Source organism: Aotus nancymaae, unplaced genomic scaffold, assembly GCF_030222135.1.
Source record: "Aotus nancymaae isolate 86718 unplaced genomic scaffold, 86718_ANA_hifiasm-v0.15.2.pri h1tg000040l, whole genome shotgun sequence".
Classification (NCBI taxonomy): Eukaryota; Metazoa; Chordata; class Mammalia; order Primates; family Aotidae; genus Aotus; species Aotus nancymaae.
Genome location: NW_026988454.1, coordinates 29290898 through 29316144, shown reverse-complemented (window position 1 = coordinate 29316144; position 25247 = coordinate 29290898). Strand labels below are relative to the sequence as shown.

The 25247-nt window shown below is 39.6% G+C and overlaps 1 protein-coding gene across 1 annotated transcript; it reads left to right on the top strand.

Moving 5' to 3' along the window:
* The first annotated feature begins 13723 nt into the window (after positions 1 to 13723).
* SMIM28 (small integral membrane protein 28) lies at positions 13724 to 19499 on the top strand. The gene is made up of 2 exons (XM_064360394.1): positions 13724 to 14002; positions 18501 to 19499. Exons 1-2 carry the CDS (start codon positions 13892 to 13894, stop codon positions 18846 to 18848), a joined length of 459 nt encoding a protein of 152 aa, XP_064216464.1. The 5' UTR covers positions 13724 to 13891; the 3' UTR covers positions 18849 to 19499.
* The last annotated feature ends 5748 nt before the right edge of the window (positions 19500 to 25247 follow it).

Below are 25247 nucleotides of genomic sequence, written 5' to 3'. Positions count from 1 at the left end.
ACAGAAAAATTACAAGAATATAGCAATTATGTTTACAATTCACTTCTCAATAATAGCTGTTAGAGTCAGCAGTATAATATATTTGACAGGCTGATGAAACTTGTAACCATCTGGAAATGTTTACTCAGAAAGTTACCTTCCAACAATGAGTGTGAAACAGCCGTATTACCATTTTTTAAAGGAGTGATTTTATTCCTTTATGAAAGGAAGATAGAAAGTGACCTCTAAAGGAAGATCTGAGATGAGAGCAGGATAGTAAACCAAAAAATTGGTAAATATGTTGATAAATATAAAGAATTAACTGAATGATAACACTGTCTCATTTGTGGACTTAGAAGAGAACTGAAAACAGCTATGAAACCACAAAAGACAAAGAATGCATGATTAAATGCATGCTGAGCAAAAGAAACCAATCTGAAAAGGCTACATACTGTAGGATTCCAGCTTATATGACATTCTGGAAAAGGGAACACTATGGAGACAATAAAACATCAGTTGCTGCCAGGATTTGGGGGAAGTGAGGGATGAATAGGTAAAGCACAGGGGATTTTTAAGGCAGTGAAACTATTATTTTGTGTGACATTCTAATGATAGATAGATGTTATCCATCATCAGATATACAATTGTCCAAATTCACAGAATGTACAACACAGAGTGAAATCTAATATAAACTATGAAATTTAGTTAATAATTTATCAATATTGGCTCATTAGTTGTAACAAATGTACAAGACTCATCTAAGATGTTAAAAATAAGGGAATTAGGGGTCAGGGTAAAGGAGTATATTGGAGCTCTGTACTTTTCACTCAGTTTTCTCTGTAAACCTGAAACTGCTTTTAAAAAGAAGTCTGGACCATCCTGGTCAATATGGTGAAACCGCGTCTCTACTAAAAATACAAAAAATTAGCTGGGCATGGTGGCATGTGCCTGCAATCCCAGCTACTCAGGAGGCTGAGGCAGGAGAATTGCCTGAATCCAAAAGGCGGAGGTTGCGGTGAGCCAAGATAGCACCATTGCACTCCAGCCTGGGTAACAAGAGCGAAATTCCGTCTCACAAAAAAAAAAAAAAAAAAAAAAAATTTTTTTACTTTGGCTGGTAATTTTAAAAATTAGGACTAAAATATCAGATCATTCAAGTTGGGAGGTGGGGCTAAGGTGATCTAAGATCTGGGCATTCTTTGAAAAAAAAGATGAAAATGTAATTAACATATTCAGAAACCTACAACCAATCATTGGAAAACACATGGTTCTCAATTGTGCAAACAACATTTAAAACATGAAAACAAAACCTAATCTCATCTTTATATTAAACTGCAAAATTTAAAGAGCTGATGTCATAATACATTCTCTGAAAACAATGGAACTTATTAATAAATCAAAACCAAATGTAAATGAAAAAAATCCTCTTACAGGTGGAAACAAAATATATCTGTAACTAAATAAGCCTTGAGTCAAAATAAAATTAAAATGCTAAGCTATTCAGAACTAAATAATGAAAGTTTTACATACCAAAATCTTAGAGATGCAGCTTATAGCACTAGAGATTCATATTAGGAAAGAAGAAAAAACTAAAGTTTCCTGCAGTAAACATTCATCTCAAGAAATTTATATCAGAATAATAAAAATAAAGTCAAAGAAAGTAGAAAAGATAAAAATGAGAGTAAAAAGTAACAAAATAGAAAGCAAAGATAAAATTTAAAAAGCCAAATATGGTTCTCAGAATGTGTGTGTGCTTATATATATATATAGATAGACAGATAAGCCTATATATTATTAGCTCAAAGAAGAACGATTTAGCACAAATAAAATTAGGAAGGAAAAAAGAGACACAGCCATAGATTCACATGAAAGTAAAATAAAATTAATATCAATGGTGTCAATAACTTTGAAAACACAAAATTGACCAGTTTCCAGAAAAGTATCATTTTTTTGGCTATATGGCACATTACCATGGTTCCAAAAGTCAGAGCTCCACAAAAAGTTACCCAAAAAAGTATTGCTCCCCGTTTATTCCTATGACCACATACCCACTCCGCCATACTTTTTTTTTTTTTAAGTTGGAGTTTCGCTCCTATTGCCCGCTGAAGTGCAATGGCACGATCTTGGCTCACCACAACCCCTGCCTCCCGGGTTCAAGCGATTCTCCTGCCTCAGCCTCCTGGGTAGCTGGGATTACAGGAATGCGCCACCATGCCTCATTAATTTTGTGTTTTTAGTAGAGACGGGGTTTATCCATGTTAGTCAGGCTGGTCTCAAACTCCCGACCTCAGGTGATCTGCCTGCCTCCTCCTCCCAAAGTGCTGGGATTACAGGCGCGAGCCGCCGCCCGCGGCCATTCTTTCTACCTCACTCCCTTCTACTCCTTGTAGCTAATCAACCTCATTGTTTTTTTCCTTCGTGTATTTTCTTATAGCCCTTTCTTACACGAACCAACACATTAGGGATCAGCAAATCAAAGCCTGAGGGCTCTATCTAACCTGCTGCCTGTTTTGTAAACCAAGTTTGATTGGAACCCAGCCGCAGCACCCTCCCCTACAGTATGGACTGTGACGGCTTTCACACTACGACTGCAGTTGGGTAGTCTCCACCAAGAACATGTGATCTAAAAAATCTGAAATGTTTGCCTCTGGTCCTGTCCAAAAAAAAAAGTTAGCTAACCACTGTTCTAGACACTCTTTTATCCTTTGCTTTATTTCATATATCCTGGAAATTATTCCATACCAGCTCACAGAGAGATTCTTTATTCTTTTCTCCAGCTGCATAGCATGGCCATCTATGCAGACACGTCACAGCTTATTCAACCACTCTCCTATACATGTGCATTCATGTTATTGCTGATAATTTGCACACACAGCCAGTATTGTAAAGAATAATAATGTGATATTACAGATCTCTTCTCAACTTCCCCCATACTACAATTTCTGATAAATGTCCAGAAAGAAAACTAGGTTTCATTTGCTACACAAAAACTGATTCAAAGCAAATTCTGCTAATTTTTTCTTTTTTTTTTTTTTTCCTTTAAGCTTTTAATTTTGCATCTTGATTAAAACCTCAACAATGAGGGCAGGATCAGGAAGAGAAATGTAATGTGGGCCATGCAGAAGCTCTCTTGGTACGTTGCAGCCTTGTGAGGCCTCTGGGGGGCTGGCCATGCACAGATGACAGATTAGGTGTCATTTATACCCAATTACAATAGTAAAGAGAGTCCAGTGACACAGCAGTATTTTGAATGTTTCCCATGATTAAGTTTTGATTGAGAAGGGAGTTCTTAGTGCATTGTATGTGCTTATATTTTGATTTTAAATTATTGATGGAAACTCATTGTGATAGAATACAATAAAACAAAAAAGAGGAAGATGCCTTGAGGTTAGGGACTATTTTTTGTTTTTTACCTCCAACCTCTTGTATCACCTGATTCTACCCACAAGTGTGTGTGCTCTTTAGAACTTGGTTATCACTTGTTGCCTACAAAGCAGAAACTTCTCATTGCTGGTTAGTTTGATATGTAACTTAGTGCCAAAAAAAAATACATCCTCACATTGCTTGAATCTGTCTATATAGTATAGTTCTGATAACATTTTTAGAAATACTGATGTGGAAATAGGGACAAAGTGTTTCCCCTTTATTTTTTACGTATATAAAACTTCTGGCCGGCCACTGTGGTTCATGCCTATGATCTCAGAACTTTGAGGGGCCAAGGTGAGAGTATTGCTTGAGCCCAGAAATTTGAGAGCAGCCTGGGCAGCATGGCAAAACTCTGTCTCTTCAAAAAATACAAAAATGAGCCAGGTGTAGTGGCGCATGCCTATAGTCCCAGCTACTCGGGAGGCTGAGGTAGGAGGATGGGTTGAGCCCAGGAGGTCAAGGCTGCAGTAAGCTGTGACTGTGTCACTGCACTCCAGCCTGGATGACAGAGGGAGACCCTGTCTCATTAAAAAACAAACAAAAAAACTTTAAAAATTAAGTTCGTAAATGAGATTATTGCCATGGGTTAACCACAAAAAGTAAACGAAGAGAGTACATATAAATAATGACAATCCAGAGGTTCCCTCCAACTAATCTCCCTTCAAAATAGCATTTCCACAGTTCTATTTTTTAATCACAAACCCATCTGAGATTTTCTTCTGTTAACATAAGTGTGTGTTGGTGCGGGCTGGGGATTCTTCGGTTTTAGTTGTTCAGGCAAGCTGACAAGTATTGACTGATGTCAATAAAAGGAAGGACATTGGGAATCTACAAATCATGACCTTAATTAGATGAGTATTTCTAAAACTTATTGTTTGTTAAAAAGAGAGAGAGAGAGAGAGAGATTGATTTGGGGCCGGGCGAGGTGGCTCATGCCTGCAATCCTAGCACTTTGGAAGGCCGAGGCCAGTGGACTGCCTGAGCTAAGGAACTTGAGAACAGCCTGGGTAACACGGTGAAACACCATCTCTACTAAAATACAAAAACTTAGCCAGGTGTGGCAGCATGCGCCTGTAATCCAAGCTACTTGGGAGGCTGAGGCAGGAGAATTGCTTGAACCAGGGAGGCAGAGGTTGCAGTGAGCCAAGATTGTGCCACTGCACTCTAGCCTAGGCAACAGAGTGAGACTCCATCTCCAAAAAAAAAAAAAAGAAAGAAATTTTGCCTCAATTATACAACTTCATATGAAAATAGTCAAGATATGATTGGAATTCATTTCTCTTTTGTGAAATCATGAGATCAAATCCATCAAGCATTTTAATATCATAACATTTCTAATCAAAGGGAGAACAACTCAATATAAACAAGGAGTTCAAAAATATGTACTTAAATAAGAGTTAGCAGATGTTCTATTTGTCCTTTTCCATGTACAGCGTTAGTGACTACTTATTCATGAACTGTAATATGCCTAACATATGTCAGTTCTATTATTTGTTCCATTCCTTAGTACTAGCTAAATTTCTCATTCAGGTCAAAATTTTCCCAAGAACATTGTGAATAATATTTTACCTGACATTGCTTAAAGGCATTTGACTGAGAATATCTTTTGCAGAATTCTCATGAGCTCAGGTTAATTGGCAGTACAGTAATTCAAATCCCGGGAACTGTGAAGTTTAAATGAGCACAGCTCTTCACAGAGCAGGGCCCAGGTCCAGTGTCTGGATGTGGCTCAAGAAGCTCCCCATGGGAGCAACTCACAGGGCCTCCTCACATGCTACAAGCACATGCAATCCAACAAGAGACTTCTGGAGAGGCAGTCTTCCTGAGAGTGTTCAACAAATGATATGTATTACACACTGTGTTAGTTCATTTTGCATTGCAATAAAGGATACCTGAGGCTGGGAAATTTATGAAGAGGTTATTTGGCTCACAGTTCTACAGGCCATATAAGCATGGCACCAGTGTCCATCAGCTCAGCTTCTGGTGAGGCCTCAGGAATATGGCAGAAGGTGAAGGGAAGTCAGGCATGTCACATGGTGAGAGAGGGAACAGAGAAAGTAGGGGAAGTCCCAGAGCTCCCAGAGTCTTTTAACAACTAGGATTCACATGAACTAATCGAGTGAGAACTCACTCATTACCACAAGGAGGACACCAAGCCACTCATGAGGGATCCGCCCCCACGACCCAAACACCTCCCACCCGGGGATCACATTTCAACATTTGATTTGGAGGAGACAAACATCCAAACCACAGCAGACGGAAAATGAGATTCTAGTACTTCATTCCTCCAAAAGCATTTGAGTGCCTACCATACGCCAGTGGCCAGCTGAACTTTAGGAGAACATTTAAAAGATAATTTTTTCCTTTTATTAGTGAAGAAAAGAAAGGCTTTCAGACAATTTCATCACAGAATATACTATGTGAAGTAATGAAAGCATGTACATGTCCTAGAAGAATCCAGAACAAGGTAGTAGTTGAGTGCACCTGTGGCTGGTGGTGATAGAGGTAAATCAGTGGAGGAGTTACAAAATAAATAACACTAAAGTAGGCTTTAAAGAAACAAATAGAAGTTCTAAGGCAATGAACTTTTCCCATCAGACTTCATATTTATAGTCATAGGACATTTGGTATCTCTAGGTTTTTGCACCAAGGAGTAAGGCTGCTGCACTTATTAAAAGGGGAACAAACTTATTCATCACCTAAAGTTTTTTTTTGCTTCAGAGATGCTGGGAAAAGTTCTATCTAGATCTGACTCCTGGAATTATATAATCTTGGAAAAATTTGGACATTTTCCCCCAAGATTGTTTAATGCAAGTCTTAACTTCTTCTTAATCTGCAATACAGGAATATTTCTTATAAGCTAAAGTTGAAGAAAGGAAAGGAGAAAGGAAGGGAGAAAGGAAGGAGGGAAGGGAAGGGGGAAGAAACGGGGAAGGAAGAGAAGGAGAGGGAAGGAAAAAATAAAGAAAGAAAGGTAAAGGAATTATATAACATTTGATCCCAGGAGCTCAGCCAGCCTGGACAACACAGAGAGGCTGTGTCTCTACTCAAAATTTTTTAAATTAGCCAGGTATGGTAGCATGTGCCTGTGGTCCCAGCTACTCAAGAGGCTGAGGTGGGAGGATCAACTGAACCCAGAAGGTTGAGCCTGCATGATCCCATTACTGCACTACAGCTTGGGAATCAGAGCAAGACCCTGCCTCCAAAAATAATAATATTTGTCAATTTCAGTAATAAATAATGGTATTCCCTGTCATCTACTTTAATAAAGGAAAATATGCTAGACAAATTACATGAGAATTTTTAATATGTCTATCCACTATTTTCTGTTTTAAATTTAAGAATACCATTTTAACAACCAAACATTTGTGATCATTATTTTCAATATACCTATATTTTTCCTTAATTCCAGATTAAGAGAAACTCAAGGACAAATACTTGAAAATACCCTAGTTCATTACCAGAGAACACCATATACTTAGAAGTTTCCTGATCCTTGATTTTTTGGAAGAATTTAGATCTTAAAACATATTTCTCCATTTTAGATAGAAGTCAGAGAACAGCTGACTGAGGAAGAAGGTGAAATGATCAGAAAAAGGCATGAGGGAAATTTCTAGTGTGACAGAAATGCTTTATATCTTGTTTTAGGTGGTAATTACAAGCATGAATAAAACTGTTAAAATTCATCAAACTGAACACAGCAGATCTTTGCCTTGTATTTTAGGTTAAGTATTCCTTCACAGACAAAAAACTTTAAATCTTCTGTTCAAACCTCCAATTTCATAGATGCCTATATTTTTCCAAAGTAAACTTTATATCAATCATTTTTCTTTTTTCATCATCATTCTTGGTTGGTTTTTAAAAAAACACTTGGTTATCATCCTCTTTCAGTCCACACTGCCGATGGATTCACTCAAACTCTTTGTCGCTTTCCTTCTAGATTATCATGGCCAAAGTTTAACAAAAACAAAGACCAGATCTATGACCCTTAGATGAACCCAGGTCTCCATGGAAGTCTGATTCAGGAAGGGTGATTAGTCACAGTACTGCTTGCACGCTACTGATTAGTTTTTCTGTCAACCTAATCAAATATAATCTTATTTAATTCTTGTAACCACATCTTGAGACAGTATAATGACCAGTTTGCTAAAATTCAACTGCATTTGCTAATTTGGAAATTGAATGTAGGGGGGAAAAGCTACCTTTTTATAGTCATCTGGTTTACTAGAATCATTTCTGACCATTAGATTTCTGGGGCTTTTTCTCCATTTTTGGTCCAGAAGGTGAAAAGTATAACAGAACTGAACAAGGGAATTAAATAATAGTAAACAGTAAAAACAAAACCTTGTAATTTGTAGTTGCTACATAATAAAGAAAATTTTGCTGTGCTGTGTGTTTTCATTATAAAACCTAAACCCCAGCTCTGCTTAGAATTAACTAACTCCCTGCAAAACCTGCTTTATCTATTCTCCCCACATTCTCAGCAAAGTTGCCAGGCATCTCAAGACTCCTGTTTTTCTTGCCGACCAGCTGAAGGTCACAGGGCAAGATAACAGCCAAATAATATACAATGCATTTCTCAAAATGCTATTTTTCAAATGTAACGTACATCACAAAACATGTTACAAATTAATTAACTGTTCTTTGTTCTGGCTTCTGTAAACCTGTTAGCTGCTAAGTCATCCTGGATGTATAAAAAGTACCCCATTTCCTTTCTCCTTTGCTCAGCTTTGGGATGCTAATCTGCTGAGCCTGTGGCCACCTTAATAAAATCCTCCTGTTTCACCTATTGGTCTCTCTAGTCTCCTAAATATTCTCCAACACAACGACAAACAAACTTTCCTACATCCAACTTATCCACAATCAGTAAGACCAAAAAACATAGTATAAGTCTCAGTAGTTCTTGAAAACATGACAGCAAATCAACTGTGTTGAGTTCAAGGAAATTAAGAAGAAGAAGAAAAAAAAAACAGAGCAGCCAAATGGATGAAAACCTCAACTGGTTTTCAAAAATAAAGAAGTAAAAGAATTAAGTAGAAAATACAAATACTATTCTATTCTCAGCTCTGAAATACCTGAAGAAGTTTTATAGATAGCTAATATGATCTTCAGATTCATTGCAGTCAGTGTTTGTAATTAACATCAGGCTATAAAAGTTCTGAACAGAAGAATGTGAGATGGTTAAAAACTCATGGAAGTAAAAGGAAGTGTTCTGCCTTTTAGTGTGAAAAATAAGTAATTTGTGAAAAATAGATAAATGAGCATATGCTGTGGAGATCTTAAAAAAAAGACTGTGATCCCTAAAAGTCTACAGATTTTAGAATTGAAATACACCAGCTTTCTAGAATTGAAATATGACAGCATTTCTGTAAGTCCTTATAACAGGTAAAGGCTATTGGCTCTATAGGCTAAGCATGTCTTAATAAGCTGTAAGTCACAGCAGAGATCACTATTTCATGCCACTCCTCAGTGAGTTTTTTTGTAATTCAGCTAACAATCTCCTAATTTACTTTTGAAATATCTCAATGCTGATTCACAGAGGTCTCTAATACTAGATTAACCAACAGTGATCCATTCTAATTCAGGTGGAGGGCAGGAAATTACAGAATATTACCACAGGGTGGCTTTCATGCAGTTCTTCAAAGACAGGCAAATCTGAGAACGATTATGTCTTGCTTATGCAACACATATTCATAGAAAAATTACAAAATGTAGATGCTCAGAAATAAAATCCATAGTCCTATGGAAAACAACCCCTAATTTCACCACTTAGAAAACAATGCCACTGTTAACACTTTTTTCTATATGCAGAGATATGCAAATTTATAATAAACATGCAGTTTTCTCTCTCTCTGTGTGTGTGTGTGTGTGTGTGTGTGTGTGTGTGTGTGTGTGTGTGTGTATACAGATAGGATCTCACTATGTTGCCCAGGCTGGTCTCAAACTCCTGGCCTCAAGCAGTCCTCCTGCCTCCATCTCCCAAATTGCTGGGGTTATAGCTATGAGCTACCACACCTGGCCCAAACATGCAGTTTCCTGACACGTTCCTTATAATATGTTGTGAACATGTTTGCATCTTTCTGGTATTTGCTTTCAGGTGATAATATATCTTTATATGTTTATATCTTATTAATCAAATGTCATTTTGTAGACATTTTCTTTCCCATTGTTTGTTAGTATGGATATTTAAGATGCGTTAAAACGTATTTCAATAACATTTATCTTTGAGTACTTAGATTAAATATCTTTGAATATTCATCAGATTATTATTATTTTGAGATGGAATCTTGCTCTGTAGCCCAGGCTGGAGTGCAGTGGCATGATCTCGGCTCACTGCAACCTCTGCCTCCTGGGTTCATGCTATTCTCCTGCCTCAGCCTCCCAAGTAGCTGGGACTATAGGCGAGTGCCACTGCGCCTGGCAAATTTTTGTACTTTTAGTAGAGACAGGATTTTACCATGTTTTCCAGGCTGGTCTCAAACTCCTGACCTCATGATCTGTCCACCTCAGCCTTCCAAAGTGCTGGGATTATAGGCGTGAGCCACTGCGCTTGGCCCATCAGATTATTTTTTAAGAGGAATCCCTAGGAGTGGAATTGCTGAGGGCCAATACCAGAGTTACCCATGTTCTCTTTTCTCTGTGATCCATTAACTTGTTCTGAGTGTGCCACCTTCTTCATGACATGCCACTGTCCAGCTACTACTTGTTTTCTCTGCTCCACTTTCAAGCAGAATAACCCTAGGTGTTTAAAGAATCTCCAATTCTTCTCCTCTCTCTCTCAAAACCATTCTAATCAGGCTTTTCCCCTAGCCACTCCATCAAAACTCCTCTTGTCCAAATAACCAACGATCATGCCCCTCCATATATATACACATACATATATTGTGTTAAATCCAGTACTAAATGTCATTCATCTTACTTGATCAGACAGTAACTTTTGAGATAGACGATCATTTTCCCCTTCCAGAAACATTTTCTCACTTGGATTCCAGGACACCACACTCTTGGTTTCCTTTCAGCTCACGGGACACTCACTCTGCCTCCTCATCCTATTGACCCACATTCTATGGGTGATCTCTAGCTTTAAAAACCATCTCCTTGCCAATAAGTTCCAACTAGTGTCTCCTGTCTAGTCCTCATCCTTAAATTAAAACACAAATATCCAAACTCATGCACACTGAAAACTTACCATATCTAGAACCAACTCCTGATCTTTATTCCTCCTGCTTTAAAAAACAAAACCCCACCCCAGTCTTTTGATTCTCTGTAAATAACAATGGCCATCCCTGCAGCTGCTCAAGCCTAAGACCTTGGAATTCTTCCAAATCATTCTTTATCTTATACCACCTTCAGTTCTTCAAGAAATCGTGTTGTCTCTATCCCTAAAACATATTTAGAATCTAGACTCTCACCTCCTTTTATGAAGGATATTTTTTTTTACTCCTTTGCAGGACTCACGACAGGGGTGCCCCATTTACTCAGCCCACCCTGTTTGACCCCTCATGAGAGGGAGCATGTAGGCAAGTGAGTGTGGGAACCGGCCAACTGCTTTAATGCCAGCAGGAGCAAACCTCAAGGCCCCAGAGGGCATGTTGCAATGCTCTCTTAGCTCCACCATCTGCAGACAGCAGTGTGTTGTCAGCTCAGTGGACCCTTTGCCTTGTCACATGGGGTGGCTGCCCTTCACCAGCTAGGACAAAGGGTCAGTGTGACACTTGGTGGGTTCCAAATTCTTGTCTGGTGCCCAAGAAGAATGAGGTGACACAGACCAGTTAAAGGATGGGGAATGTGGAGAATTTTATTGAGCAAAAAAAGGGGTTCTCAATGAAGAGGGGACCTGGAAAGGTGATGGGAAGGGCAGGTCGCTCTCCCCTGAAGTCAAGTTGACTCTCTCCAACATCCAGCCATTGTCTCTGAAGTCAAGTCACCTCTCAATGTCCAGCTGCTTCTCCTCTAATGTCCAGTTGCTTCTCCTCTCTACTGGCTGAGTCTGGGGTCTTTATAGGCACAGGATGGTGGGGGAGCAGGCCATAGGTAGTTTTGGAAAAGGCAACATTTGATTGGTAAAAAGACATTATTCAGAAAGAATCAATCAGGAGAGAGTAGGCAAACAGGGATAGAAATTCTCCCTTTGAGCCATGGGTTTCAGGTTTTTTGGCTTGAAGGTGGGGCTCTGCCAGGGACCTGTCCCTGTCTGCCTAGAGTTTCTCTGCCTCCTGTCTCTATCACTTTTACTGCTTCTACTCTGGGGTCTGGTATTTCTTTCCTGAATTATTAAGAGCCCCTAACTAGTCTCCCTGTGTTTGCCCTTAATCCCTATCTAGTTACAACACAGAGGCTGAGTGATCCTTTAAAAATGGAAGTCAGATCTTAGCACTCCTCTGCTCAAAACTCTGTGTAGCTCCTTCGTTTCACTTAGAGTAAAAGCCAAAATTCTCCCAATGCTCTATCAACTCTGAACTTAATGCTACCCTTTGACCTCCCACAGATCTGATTTCATCCTCTACTTTTTTTCTCCTAGTTCACTGCTCCAGTCACTCAGACCTACTAGCCATTTGGTGAAGGAATCAGATATATGCCTGCCTCAGGGCCTTTGCACTGGCTGTTCCCTTGGTCTACAACGTTTTCTCACCCAATATCTTCATAGTTCAGTCCCTTGCTGCCTTCAGGTCTTTGCTCAAATACCATTTTCCCTCTGCGGTCCTAAGTGATGTCCTCTTTTCAAAGTGCTTCCTCCCTTCAGTGTTTACTGTACATTCTCTGCTTTTTTCCCCACTACGTTTCTCTCCTTCAATACTTTATTTGTGCAATTGGTTGTTTTTTGGACCCCAAAATGTATTCAAAAATGCAGGAATTTCCTCTAATTTATTCAATACTGAAGAGCGTCAACGTTACAGATACATATATAATGCTTTTAGTCCAGACCTCCAATTTGCTTCTCAGGAAATGAAGGTATAGTGTTTAAATAAGTAGGCAAGGTAGAGACGGATGTTGGGGCCACAGTAGACAAAGACACTGAAACCCAAGAAAGCAAATGGTGCACTGGATGCCAGGTGTTTCTGATGTATCAAGGGTGGGATACAGGATCTATTTAAAATAGGAACACAGAAATGGAACAAGGCAATATTTTAATGGAAAGCACAAAATCAGCTTACTCCACAATAAGAAAGAAGACGATGAAATGAAGAGCTCCACACGAGGATGCTGACTGAGGTACTGTGACACTTAATGAAAACTTTTACCACAAAAGAAAAGTTGGACAAAGTACTAAATTCTGTCTGGGAGGGCAGCTGCTGTCTTTGAAAAGGTAATGAAGTCTATGGCTGCACCACTCTGAATGCATTGGATCTCATCTGAAAAGGTAATGAGAACTATGGATTCTCCCAAGAAAATTACACATATCTAAAAAGTTTGGAGAGTCTACTACCTCCTGAAACTTATTCATGAACCACCATGGACCAGTCACTGAGAATCTCCATCAAGATTAAAAAAAGAATACTGGTTACAAAATATTATTTCAGCATGACAATCATTTGTACAGAAATGATGCTTAGGTAAGGATGTGGATGATTGTAATATTGAGTTCTAACATTTTGCATAGAACTTTCTTTTTTCTTTTTAAATTGCCCAGACTATTCTCCATAACAATTGTGTAAATCTTTGAAGCTGAAGTTTATTTCACTAAAAGAAAGAGCATTCAACCACCATATCTTAAATGTTAAATAATATGCATAATCAAACATCCCAAAGTCAACTCAGTGAACATTCAAATTGAAAGCTCCTTGCTTTAAGCTTGATGTCAATAATGTTATGAAGGTCACAAGATAATCAGAAGGTAGACTATTTAGGTACTGGTAATTTGATTTTTTTAAAAAATAGAAATCAGCAAACATTCCATCCAAACAATCTAAGCTATGGTCTGTCTTCTGTATAACTTTATCATTAGGCATCTTTCATCTGAATAATTCAGTAAAATATTAATAATGAATCTTTGCTTTTCTACCAGATATCCCCTCTCTCTGTACCACAGAGTCCAGAAATAATTAGAGGGAAATTCAGCTTGAGTAGCTTTCCTCTGTCAGGTATGTCTCTAGAGAGAGGTGTGTGTAAGCAAAGGAAAAGGGTCTTATTTACATCCTAAATAATAAGCAGCTCTTTATTCACTGAGGCCATTCTTTACACTGCAGTAATGCTGGTGCAGAAAATGCCCTTGTCTGAAATCTATTTTATATCTGATACCTGATGCCAACCCCTATAATAATAAAGGCCACAGACACAAATCCAGAGACACCGAATCTAAACGCAGTCAGTCCCGGGAGGTCGCTCTGGTTGGTTTCTTTTCCCTGTTGCCACTCATCAGAGGACAAGTTTACCAACAGCCATCAGCCAAGCACATCCAAACTGGATCCAGGCCAAGAGCAAGCAGCACTGTTGAAATCTGGACAGCAAGGTGGAAGGGTGGCCAGGGCGTCAGCTGGATGAAAACATGCGGGGACTGCTGGGCAGCAGCTGGAAGAAGTTTGGACATGCTGGCCGGGGGACATACGAGTGGTTAACCAGCGAGCCCAGCCTGCCTCTCCTGGAGACCCAGCTGCAGGTCTGTACTTATGACTTCAGTCTTTTCTTCCCAAAGCATCTTCATCTGTTTTAAAATCAACAATATCTATGGTTTTAGGATCTTAAAACGCAGTAGCAGTATTTTGTCTTACATCTCTACCAAAAATATGAATTCACTGACTGGCATGATCTAAAGGGAATAACTTGAAAGTTGTATTTTTTGGACAAGGACATATTCAGATAAAACTTGGCACAACTGTCAAAGAACACCTGAAACTAGGAGTCAACAGAGGTGTTCCAACAGAAATGCCTCGGCGTTACCACTTTGTTCTTTGCTCAGTAAGCAATATCTACATACACAAAAACAAGAGCCTCTCTGGTCCTGGCTGTGTATTAACCACTATTTTTAAGTATTAGCAGAAACCCTGCATCTTATTTCAGGTAGGACAGCAGGGGGTTAAAGACATTTTGTCTCTAAGAAATACAGCAGCTGCTTTGCTTTGTCTGGCAAATTGGTGTAGTATCCATCGGAGGCGGAATTAAGGACAAAGATTCTAAAACCTAAGAATTAACTTTATAAACAAAGGAGAAAGGAGTGACACTGCTGACAACACGTGAAAGAAGAAAAACTATTTTCTTGTTTTCTGGAAAGTCAACTGGTAAGTTTCATCTTTAAGTTCTCCAAAACCACATTTTACAGAAAAAAATACATAAATATATATTGAGATATATAACTCAATATCCTTTAACTTATACCTTTAATTGATATGGATACCAATATGTATTTGATATATACTGAGATACTGAGATATATATCTCAATATTCTTTAGTACTTACACCTTTAATTGGATATTTCTTTAAAATATTCCCTGAAAAACAAATCCCTTTAGCCAATATATACATCAGAAAAACATTAAAAGTTAAGAAACAACTTTGAGGCTGGTGACCAAATTAGGACATTTGACTAAAAAAGACATCCTTTCCACATTAAAAAATAATTTGACAATTTTAAGCCATATACCATAAATAATTAAATAAGCAAATTAAGGATACTGTAATAAATTTGTCTGATAGCTCTGGGCTTCTCAACTGAAAAAGTTCTTTTTCTCCAGAAATTGTCCTAGTTCACAGTATAAAAGTCTTCTAATGCCACTTGGTATGTGGACAAATTTAACTCAACCAATGGAAGCATTGATTACAACAGGGACCATGGGATTTTTCCTTTGCCAAATTTTTGCAACTAGTATTGAGAATACCTTAAGTATCATAATTATAAACAAAGGATCTACTACCTATAACCTTTCAAGCAGAACATTAAATCTGTCTATATTCTATGCATACTGACTTTCTAGGATATGATAGAGACTTTATCATATCCTAGATGAATAGACGGCCACATCTAGAATTTGTGGCCACAACTGATCAGAAACTGTTACCATCCATAGTATTGATAGAGAATGAAATAAAAATAGATTATGAAAAATGGTCCATGCTTATCAGGGTTGAAGTACTATAAGAGATCATAGCCAAAGCTATTATTTAATTATTAAGCTAGTATAAGCTATTAAGCTATTATTAAGCATTAAAAATGTGAAAAGATTTTTCAGTGACTCATCTAGAGAGAAAAAACAAATTATAGTTAAGAAGTTTTTACTCCAACTTGATTTCTTAATAATTGTAGCAAATTTGTGAGTTCATCTACTCTTACAGTTTTTGTAATCAAAGTCTTTAGGTCACAATGGATTTTAAGTTAATAATTCTGTTATCAAATTAGATTTTATGTAAGAAAACAGAAGGAATTTATAGTTCAGAAATTTAACAATCACATACATAAAAGACTTTTTTTCTGAAAATACATATTCATTAAAATATAAATTTAGTTATGCCAGATCTTATTTTCTGGGCTTACCAACAAATTTCTAGATTTCTCTGATTTTCTAGCCTTACCAATAAATTTCTAGATTTCTCTTAATATCTTTAATATTTTAGGTATCATAAACTTGACTGCTCGAGTCACTGAGACATAAATATATAAGTACCATCACCAAGTGCTTTACACACTTTACTTCATTTAATTCTCATGCTAACCCTTGATAACAGATGTTATTAATTCCATTTTATAGAGGAGAAAGTCTAAGCCCAGAGAAGGCAAGTGAATGGTCCACAGTCACACAGGTGTTAGAATGTGACAGGAATTCAAACACAGAGCTGTCAACCCCCAATGATGATGATGCTCTGCTTCTCAAGAACACCTTTTATTTTTATGCTCTTTAAGCTAAAATATCTTGATTCATATCTTACCAAGGACAAAATATCTGGAAATACAAATATTAAATAAACCATCTAATTTTGAGTCAAACCCACACACATAATTGTAAGGTCTTTAGGGAATGGCATACATTATACAAACATCTAGCATTATAAAATGCAAGCTAGATAAACCAGTCTCCTAAGAGGTCATGACCAGCAAAACATGTGTCCCATGTGTCCTTTCCACCAAAATCAAGGAGCGAATGTCATCTCTCATAGTTTAACTATTAGGTTTTCTTTTTCTTTCTTTTTTTTTGTTTGAGACAGAGTCTTGCTCTGTCACCAAGGCTAGTGGAGTTAAGTGTCACAATCTTGGCTCACTGCATCCTTTACCTACTGGGTTCAAGTGATTCTCCTGCTTCAGCCTCCCAATCTCCTGCCTCAGCCTCCCAATCTCCTGCCTCAGCCTCTGGAGTAGCTAGGATTACAGGTGCCCACCACCAAACCCAGCTATTTTTTTTTTGTATATTTAGTAGAGATGGGGTTTCACCATGTTGGCCAGGCTGGTTTTGAACTCCTGACCTCAAATGATCCTCCTGCCTCGGCCTCCCAAAGTCCTAAAGTACTGGGATTACAGGCATGAGCCATTGCACCCGGCCTAGGTTTTCTTTTAAATAAGAGATATAGAGCTTAAGATTCTCATTGCTTATTTTAAAAATGATTATAAGGCTTTAATATATTTTCTTTTCCTCCATGGTAGATACTAACATTTACACTTGTTACTATATGCTTTATAAAAGAAACTTTTTAATACTTCATTATTTCTTAGTTGCCTTAATAAAGGCAGTCTCTGTGCAATTAGGAACAGTATTTTTTTAAATATTGCTTTCTTAACTTGCTGTTGAAGCATCATTTCTTGCCTATTGTATTATTTATGCCACCAGGAACCATCATTATTTTTGTGAGCTAATATTATAAAATCAATACCTTTTAGGTTGCTCAAGAATTTATCTGTAATTCTTATTCTTTGTCTTTAAAAAGGTAAAAATGTTTTCATATTTATCCTACAAATATTACAAAAACGAATTTAAGGCTGGGTGCAGTGGCTCACACCTGTAATCCTAGCACTTTGGGAGGCCGAGGCAGGCGGATCTCTTGAGGTCAGGGGTTCAAAACCAATCTGGCTAACGTCGTGAAATCCTGTCTCTACTAAAAATACAAAAAAATTAGCCAGGTGAGGTGGCGGATACCTATAGTCCCACCTACTTGGGAGGCTGAGGCAGGAGAATCACTTGAACCTGGGAGGCAGAAGTTGCAGTAACCAGAGATAGTATCATTGCATTCCAGCCTGGGCAACAAGAGCAAAATTCCATCTCAAAAAAAAAACAAAAAACAAAAAACAAAAAAAAACACCAAATTACCAAATTTAAAGAATTTTAAAAATCTCATTCATCATAAGCACCAGCTATCAAATCCAGTTATTTACATTTGACATGCATGCAATATTTACATGTGATATGAACACATAATGAGATTTTGTTCCAGAATTAAAGAACTTAAGTGAGTCCCACATGATCCGTTGGTGGCAATAAATCACAATTAGTCTGATTCTAAATAAAATAAGTACATAAATAAGAGTTTTCATTCAAGAAAATGAACAGCAGACCTACCAACTAAAATTTATTTCAAAAATTTTACTTTTGTGGAAATTTTCTAAGATCTCATCAACGTATACTTTCTGACATTCTGAATTCACACTTTGTGTAAATTAACGTTATTTCAATAGGCTCAAGCTCACTGGCATAAGTAAATGATAGTGACTTTTAGAATGAGTAATAATGGTAAGAAGAATGAAAGATGAGAGGGAACTTCAGGGCCTTAGAAATGCAAGACCTTGGCCAGGTGCGGTGACTCACACCTGTAATCCCAGTACTTTGAGAGGCCAAGGCGGGCAGATCAGTTGAGGTCAGGAGTTCGAGACCAGCCTGGCCAACATGGCAAAACCCCGCCTCAACTAAAAATACAAAACTTAGCCAGGCATGGTGGCGCGTGTCTGTAATCCCAGCTACTCTGGAGACTGAGGCAGGAGAATCGCCTGAACGCGGGGGGCAGATGTTGCAGTGAGCTAAGATCATGCCACTGCATGCCAGCCTGCGAGACAGGAATGAGATTCCATCTCAAAAATAAAAATAAGACTCTGTCTCAAAAAAAAGGAAAAAGAAAGAAAGAAAAGAAAGTGAGGCCTTCTTTCCGCATCTCCTAACTGGGCTTCCTTCCGTAACTCCAGGGTACGCAGCGGGTGAGCTCCACCCAGGAGGATGTGGAGCCCTTCCTGTGCATCCTTCTGCCGGCCACTGTCCTGCTCTTCCTGGCCTTTCTGCTGTTGTTCTTGTACCGCCGCTGCAAGTCCCCACAACCCCAGGGGCAGGTGTTCAGCGTTGACCTACCAGAGCACCCAGCTGCAGGAGAGGTCACGGACCTGCTGCCCGGCCTGGCCTGGAGCAGTGAGGACTTCTGCTACGCCCCGCTGCCCCCAGAGGCTGCCCTCCCCTCCCAGTGTTTACCACCCTCCTACGAAGAGGCCACCAGAAATCCTCCTGGGGAAGAGGCCCGGGGATGCAGCCCTTCAGTATGAAGAGGGCTCACCCGGACTGGAAGTGCAAAAGTAAACTGCTCTTGGAGATCATGTAGCACATAGCTCTCCACCTTTAATAGAGCGCCCATGAGAAGAGGAAGAAGGGCCCTAGACCCAAGAAGCTGCTATTCATTGGCCACCCTCTGCCAACGGGGCACTTCAGGCTGGGGGCAAAGCTTGCAAAATGCCAATCTAGTTAACCTATTTTCACACTCCTTAGGGAAAAGTTCCCCAGGTTCTTCTAAAGATGACTGAACTCTCCTAAAATGTGTAACACTCCTGAGAAAAAAAGGAAAGTTCTATGTGAATTGAGAAAAAAGAAAAAAACAATTACTAACGTGCATAGGAATGGGTTCTGAAGGGCATGGAAAAAAAACATTCTGGACCAGCCAAAGGTAACTACTTTTGCCACCAAATAGAACTTTCCTTCTCACACCAGTTTTTCAGGATTTCATGGTTTGTTTCACTTCTGTATGGAATGCTCCAAGATACACAGAGAGTTCTAGAAGGAGTAAAAGACATCTCTAGAGCTGCAGGGGATAGTTGTATGTTGTAAATAACAGTGAAATACATTACAATATTAGCAATGAAAGTATAGAGATTTGCAAACATTTTAGTTAAAAAATAAAAATAATAATAAACCCGTCCAAAGTGATCTCCTTTGTTATTGCTTATTTGCCTTGTCTTCTGATTTGCTTATTTGGGTTATCAAAAAACGCTTGCTTATTTGTCTTCTGATTTGCTTCCTCGAATGGGTGAGGGATGTGGCTTAGTGACATGAGAATGTCTCACACTAGGATATTACGGGTCATCTGACAGTGCTGTGGCGAAAGAGAGCCCTGCTGCTATAACACATTACCTTATTAGATATCACTCTTACTATCTTACTATATAACACAACCATAAAATAAGTGGTGCTACAGCACTGTGACTGCATCTGTAGGCTTCACCAATCAACAATGACAGTAGAAATCAGGTAGACATTAGAAAGGAAAGGTCAATATTTTGGATTACACGGTAAAGAAAAAACATTAGGGCAGGGTGCAGTGGCTCCCACCTGTAATCCCAGCACTTTGGGAGGCTAAGGCGGGCAGATCACAAGGTCAGGAAATGGAGACCATCCTGGCCAACATGGTGAAACCCTGTCTCTACTAAAAATACAAAAAAATTAGCCGGGCGTGGTGGCGCACGCCTGTAGTCCCAGCTACTCGGGAGGCTGAGGCAGGAGAATTGCTTGAACCCAGGAGGCGGAGATTACAGTGAGCCAAGATTGTGCCACTGCACTACAGCCTAGGCGACAGTGTGAGGCTTCGTCTCAAAAAAAAAAAAAAAAAAAAAAAAAAGAATACATTAGTTCCAACAGGGACCTTATAGCCACATAGTTCAAATTCTTGCTTTACAGACATCAAAACTAGAGCTTAGAGAGGTTAAGTGACTTGTCCAACGTTAACATGCCTCATAAGAGGCAGAGCCAAGACCAGAAGCCTCTCTGTCTGGGGCAGAAGCATCTTCCACTGTGCCAGATGTTCCCAAGAAAATTGCAAAGGTAGAATTTCAGCCCGTGCTCCTGAGGGATCAGGGCTCTCAGAAGGATAAGCACAGTTGAGTGTGGAATTGATATTGATGTAAGATCTCCCTCTGTGATTTTTTTTTTTATAGGGTCTTGCTCTGTCACCCAGGCTAGGGTGCAGTGGCACAAATATGGCTAACTGCTGCCTCGACCTCCTGGGCTCAAGTGATCCTCCCATTTCAGCCCCCTGAGAGGCCCACCATGCCCAGCTAATTTTTTATTTTTTGTAGAGACAGGATCTTGCCATCTTGCCCAGGCTAGTCTTGAAACCTTAGGCTCAAGCTGTCCTCCCATCTCAGTCTCCAAAAGTGCCAGGATTACTGGTATGAGCCACTATGCCTGGACTTCTCAGTGATTTTTTTCAAATAAGGAGTCATAGGTGAGTATTACCACTTGGGAGGTACATCAAAATACCCATGGAGGTGACAAGGGAAAGCAGGAAGTGACATGTATAGTTTTAAACTCTTATTCAATACTAGAATATTTTTGAAAACAATTTGTATTATTTTCACAATGCAAAATTCAAAAGTAGACATTGTTTAATGGTTCAAAATGAACAAATAATGGTGCCTTTAAAAAAATCATTTTTGGGCCAGGCACGGTGGCTCATACCTGTAATTCTGGCATTTGGGGAGGCTGAGGCAGGAGGATCTCCTGCCTGGGCAACATAATGAGACATCATTTCTAAAAAAAAAAAATTAGCTGGGTGTGGTGGTGCATGCCTGTTGTCTCACCTACTTGGGAGGCTGAGGCAGGAGGATTGCTTGGGCACAAGATGTTGAGGCTGCAGTGAGCTGTGCTCATGTCATTGCACTCCAGTGTGGGTGACAGAGCTAGACCTTGTCTCAAAAAAAAAATGTCATTTTTGCATGAACATTTTTATATTTGATATGCAGTGTAGTAAAGGTTAAAATGACAAAGTAGGCAAAAATAGAATACTTTTAAAAAATGTAACGTCATAGAAACAACAGTTGTGGTTTTGAAGAGTAAAGCAAAATATAATTTATTTAGGTGAAAAATCAATAGGTTTTCTTTTAGGGAAATTGTACTGATCAATTCCCTAGTGTTCTTTATAGGAAATAAATAAATAGAAATTCAAGAAGCTCAGCACGCAGCCTTCTTCAGATTTTTTTTTTTTTTTTTTTTTTGAGATGGAGCCTTGCTCTGTCACCTAGGCTGGAGTGCAATGGTGTAAGCTGGGCTAATTGCAACTTCCACCTCCCGGGTTCAAGTGATTATCATGCCTTAGCCTCACAAGTAGCTGGAATTACAGGCATGCGCCACCAAGCCTGGCTACTTTTTGTATTTTTAGTAGAGACAGGGTTTCACTATGTTGGCCAGGTTGGTCTCAAACTCCTGACCTAACTGCCCACCTGAGCCTCCCAAAGTGCTGGGATTACAGGCGTGAACCACCATGCCTGGCCCACAATTCTCTTTTTAATCTGAAGAATCTAGTTCTGTGAGAGACCCAGTTGATTCCTTCCCAATTGCCATTCTTCCTTTCTCCTTGCTCACAGAACCCTAATTTGGTTCTGGGATCTTGAGACTACCTGCTTAAAGCAGGCTGGGCCCTTCTAAAACCCAGGGGGTGCATCATGACATTTCATTAGGCGATCTTAATTCATTCACCAGGGACTGATTTGGTCTTTGGGACCTAAGGGGAGATCTACAAGGGAGGAAGGGCTCATTCTAGAAAAGTTTGCCTCACTATTAAAAATACATACATGGAAAGAACACCCCTGCTCTCTGCTGGATGTTATGCATCTGTATGTGATGACGTCGCACAGCAGCTGAACTAACCCCACAACTGTCTGTATTTCAATGATAGGATACCTTTCCTACTGTTTTCTTATTTTTGTTTTTGTTTTTCGAGACAGGGCCTTGCACTATCTGCCAGGCTGGAGTGCAGAGGCACAATCTTGGTTCAATGCAGCTTCTACCCTCCAGGCTCAAGCCATCCTCCTGCCTCAGCTCACTAAACAGTTGGAACTACAGGCAGGCACCACCACACCTGGCTAATTTTTGTATTTTTTTTTTTTTTTTTTTTTTTTGAGACGGAGTTTCACTCTTATTACCCAGGCTGGAGTGCAATGGCGCTATCTCGGCTCACCGCAACCTCCGCCTCCTGGGTTCAGGCAATTCTCCTGCCTCAGCCTCCTGAGTAGCTGGGATTACAGGCACGCGCCACCGTGCCCAGCTAATTTTTTTTTTGTATTTTTAGTAGAGACGGGGTTTCACCATGTTGACCAGGATGGTCTCGATCTCCTGACCTCGTGATCCACCCGCCTCGGCCTCCCAAAGTGCTGGGATTACAGGCTTGAGCCACCGCGCCCGGCCAATTTTTGTATTTTTTGTAGAGACAGGGTTTTGTCATGCCCAGACTGGTCTTGAACACCTGGGCTCAAGTGATCCACCTGTTTTAGCCTCCCAAAGTGCTGCTGGGATTACAAGCATGAGCCACCACACCCAGTCCTTTCCTGTTTCAAGCTATTTAAGCCAGGCTTGCTACTTGAAGACAAAAGCATCCCAACTGCTACAATTTTCTATTTATTTATTTTTGAGACAGAATCTCATTCTGTTGCCCAGGCTGGAGTGCAGTGGTGCGGTCTTGACTCACCGCAGCCTCTGCCTCCCGGGTTCCAGCAATTCTCCTGTCAGCCTCTCAGGTAGCTGGGATTACAGGTGCCCACCATCACACCCGTCTAATTTTTGTATTTTTAGTAGAGACAGTTTCACCATGTTGGCCAGGCTGGTCTGGAACTCCTGACCTCAAGTGAACCACCTGCCTTAGCCTCCCAAAGTGCTAGGATTACAGGTGTGAGCACCCGCACCTTGCGGCTACAATTTCTAACTAAAGAGATGCATTGCCATGTTCTAAAATGTTCTGATAAGACATATAAAACAAGTAACCAATGCTAGCACTCATGAAAAAGGTTATAGTGATTTAGGGGAAGAAATATTTTATCTTATAGAATCGAACTGAAGCAGTGAAGCAAATAAGCCACAAACCAAGGGTTGCTAGACTCTAGCAAAGCCCAATCAAAACTTGTTTCTGCAAATCTTGTGAGACAATGTTTGCATTTGTAAATAAGTGAAAAACAATGAAAAGGAGACTATTTCTGACACATGAAAATTATGTAAATCCAAATTTCACCGTCTAGAAATAAAGTTTTATTAAACAGTGCGGTGCTCACGTGCCTGTGGCTGCTTTCATGCTATGAGGTTAGAGTTGAGTAACTGCAACAGAGACTATTTGACCCTCAAAGCCTAAAGCATTTACTGTCTGGTCTTCAGAGAAAAAGTTTGCTGGTGACTAGACACAGTGGCTCATGCCTGTAACCACTTGGTAAGGCTGAGGAGGGAGGATTGCTTGAGGCCAGGAGTTTAAGACCAGCCTGGGCAACATAGCAAAGCCCCCCACCATCTTTACAAAAATTTTTAAAAAAATATTTTTTTTAAGTTTGCTGGCTCTTGGATTTTAACCTTAATTGCATAGTAAAATCACTTGGAGGACCTTTCAGAAATCTGATACCAGAACACACACAGACCAATTACATAGAAATAGAATCAGCAGTGGCCAGGTGTGATGGCTTATGTCTGTAATCCCAGCACTTTAGGAGGCCGAGGCACGAGGATCAATTGAGCCCAGGAGTTTGAGACTCGCCTGGGCAACCTAGCGAGAACCCCTCCCTCCCCAAAAAAAGTTTAATTAAAAAGAAGAAAAAAAACAAGAAATAGAGCCAGTGATTCTAATCTGAAACCAAGATTGAAAGCATTGCTCTAAGTAATATGAGTGAGCCATAAAATACAGGTGAGTTTCAATGTGGACAGATCTAGGGTAACGGGTTTAGGGAAAATGAGATCTGAAAATAGTTTTGGGCCTTCACTTGTAAGCCGACATTCTCTTTAAACTGTTTCCCGATGCCATCAACCTAACATGCAGCTGCAGCCAATTCAATTCACAAAGCGGGATTTGCAGGCAGAACATTAAGAACAACAGAGTAAACAGTGCATCTTTTTTACATGTTGACACAATTGGCAAACATGAGTAAGCTAGCTGTTAGCACTGTGAGAAAAACTGGCGTTAAAGTCTGCAAAGAGAGGCATTAAATTGTTAACAACTTAAAAAGTATTTCGGGAAGAAATAATTTTAGCAAGAAAAAGTTAAGAATAAGAGGGAATAATAGAATTAGTGACTAGAATGTGGACATTTCACTAAATTCAACAATAGACCAGAAAATATCTTTATCATTTTATAGAAAGGAAAAGAAGTCTGCTTTCGGCCCTGGCTTGTAAGGAACTTGGAAGTCATCCTAACAATAATAAAAAGCTGAACCAACAGAAAAATCAACTCTTCTTAAATCCATTAGAGAACTGAGGTCACAGGACAAATTACTGCCCCCAAAGTTGGGGAGACAGACAGGTGGACACAGAGAATAACAACTTACCTGAGCAGAAACCTCCAGGAACCAGCCAGGGTCGGAAAACCTGAACTGTAATTGATAAGTTGCTGAAAGCTCCGAGAGTTAAAACCTCTAGGGGTGCCATTCATGGAGGGCCCCCACACTTTTGTAAGTATTACCTCCAGGATGCCTATCAGGTTCTCACAGTGAGAAATCAGAAAAAATCCCCTTGTGCTTCTGGCAGGGACGGGGGTGGGGGTAGGGAAGCAACCATTTTGAAATACAGCAGTGTTCTGTTCATAACAAGGCCTGCCTTCAGGAGAATTTATTTTACCAGAGCCTAACTGACCTGGCAGAAGGGAAATTCCCAGCGTCAGCCTCCACTAGCCTTCCACATGGAGAAGGGAACTACTCGCTCCAGCCCCT

What these genes read in the sequence shown, in the direction of transcription:
- SMIM28 (XM_064360394.1), top strand. Translation starts at nt 13,892, where the DNA reads ATGCGGGGACTGCTGGGCAGCAGCTGGAAGAAGTTTGGACATGCTGGC. An exon ending in TCCTGGAGACCCAGCTGCAG is followed by an intron (nt 14,003 to 18,500) that starts GTCTGTACTTAT and finishes CCGTAACTCCAG; the next exon opens with GGTACGCAGCGGGTGAGCTC.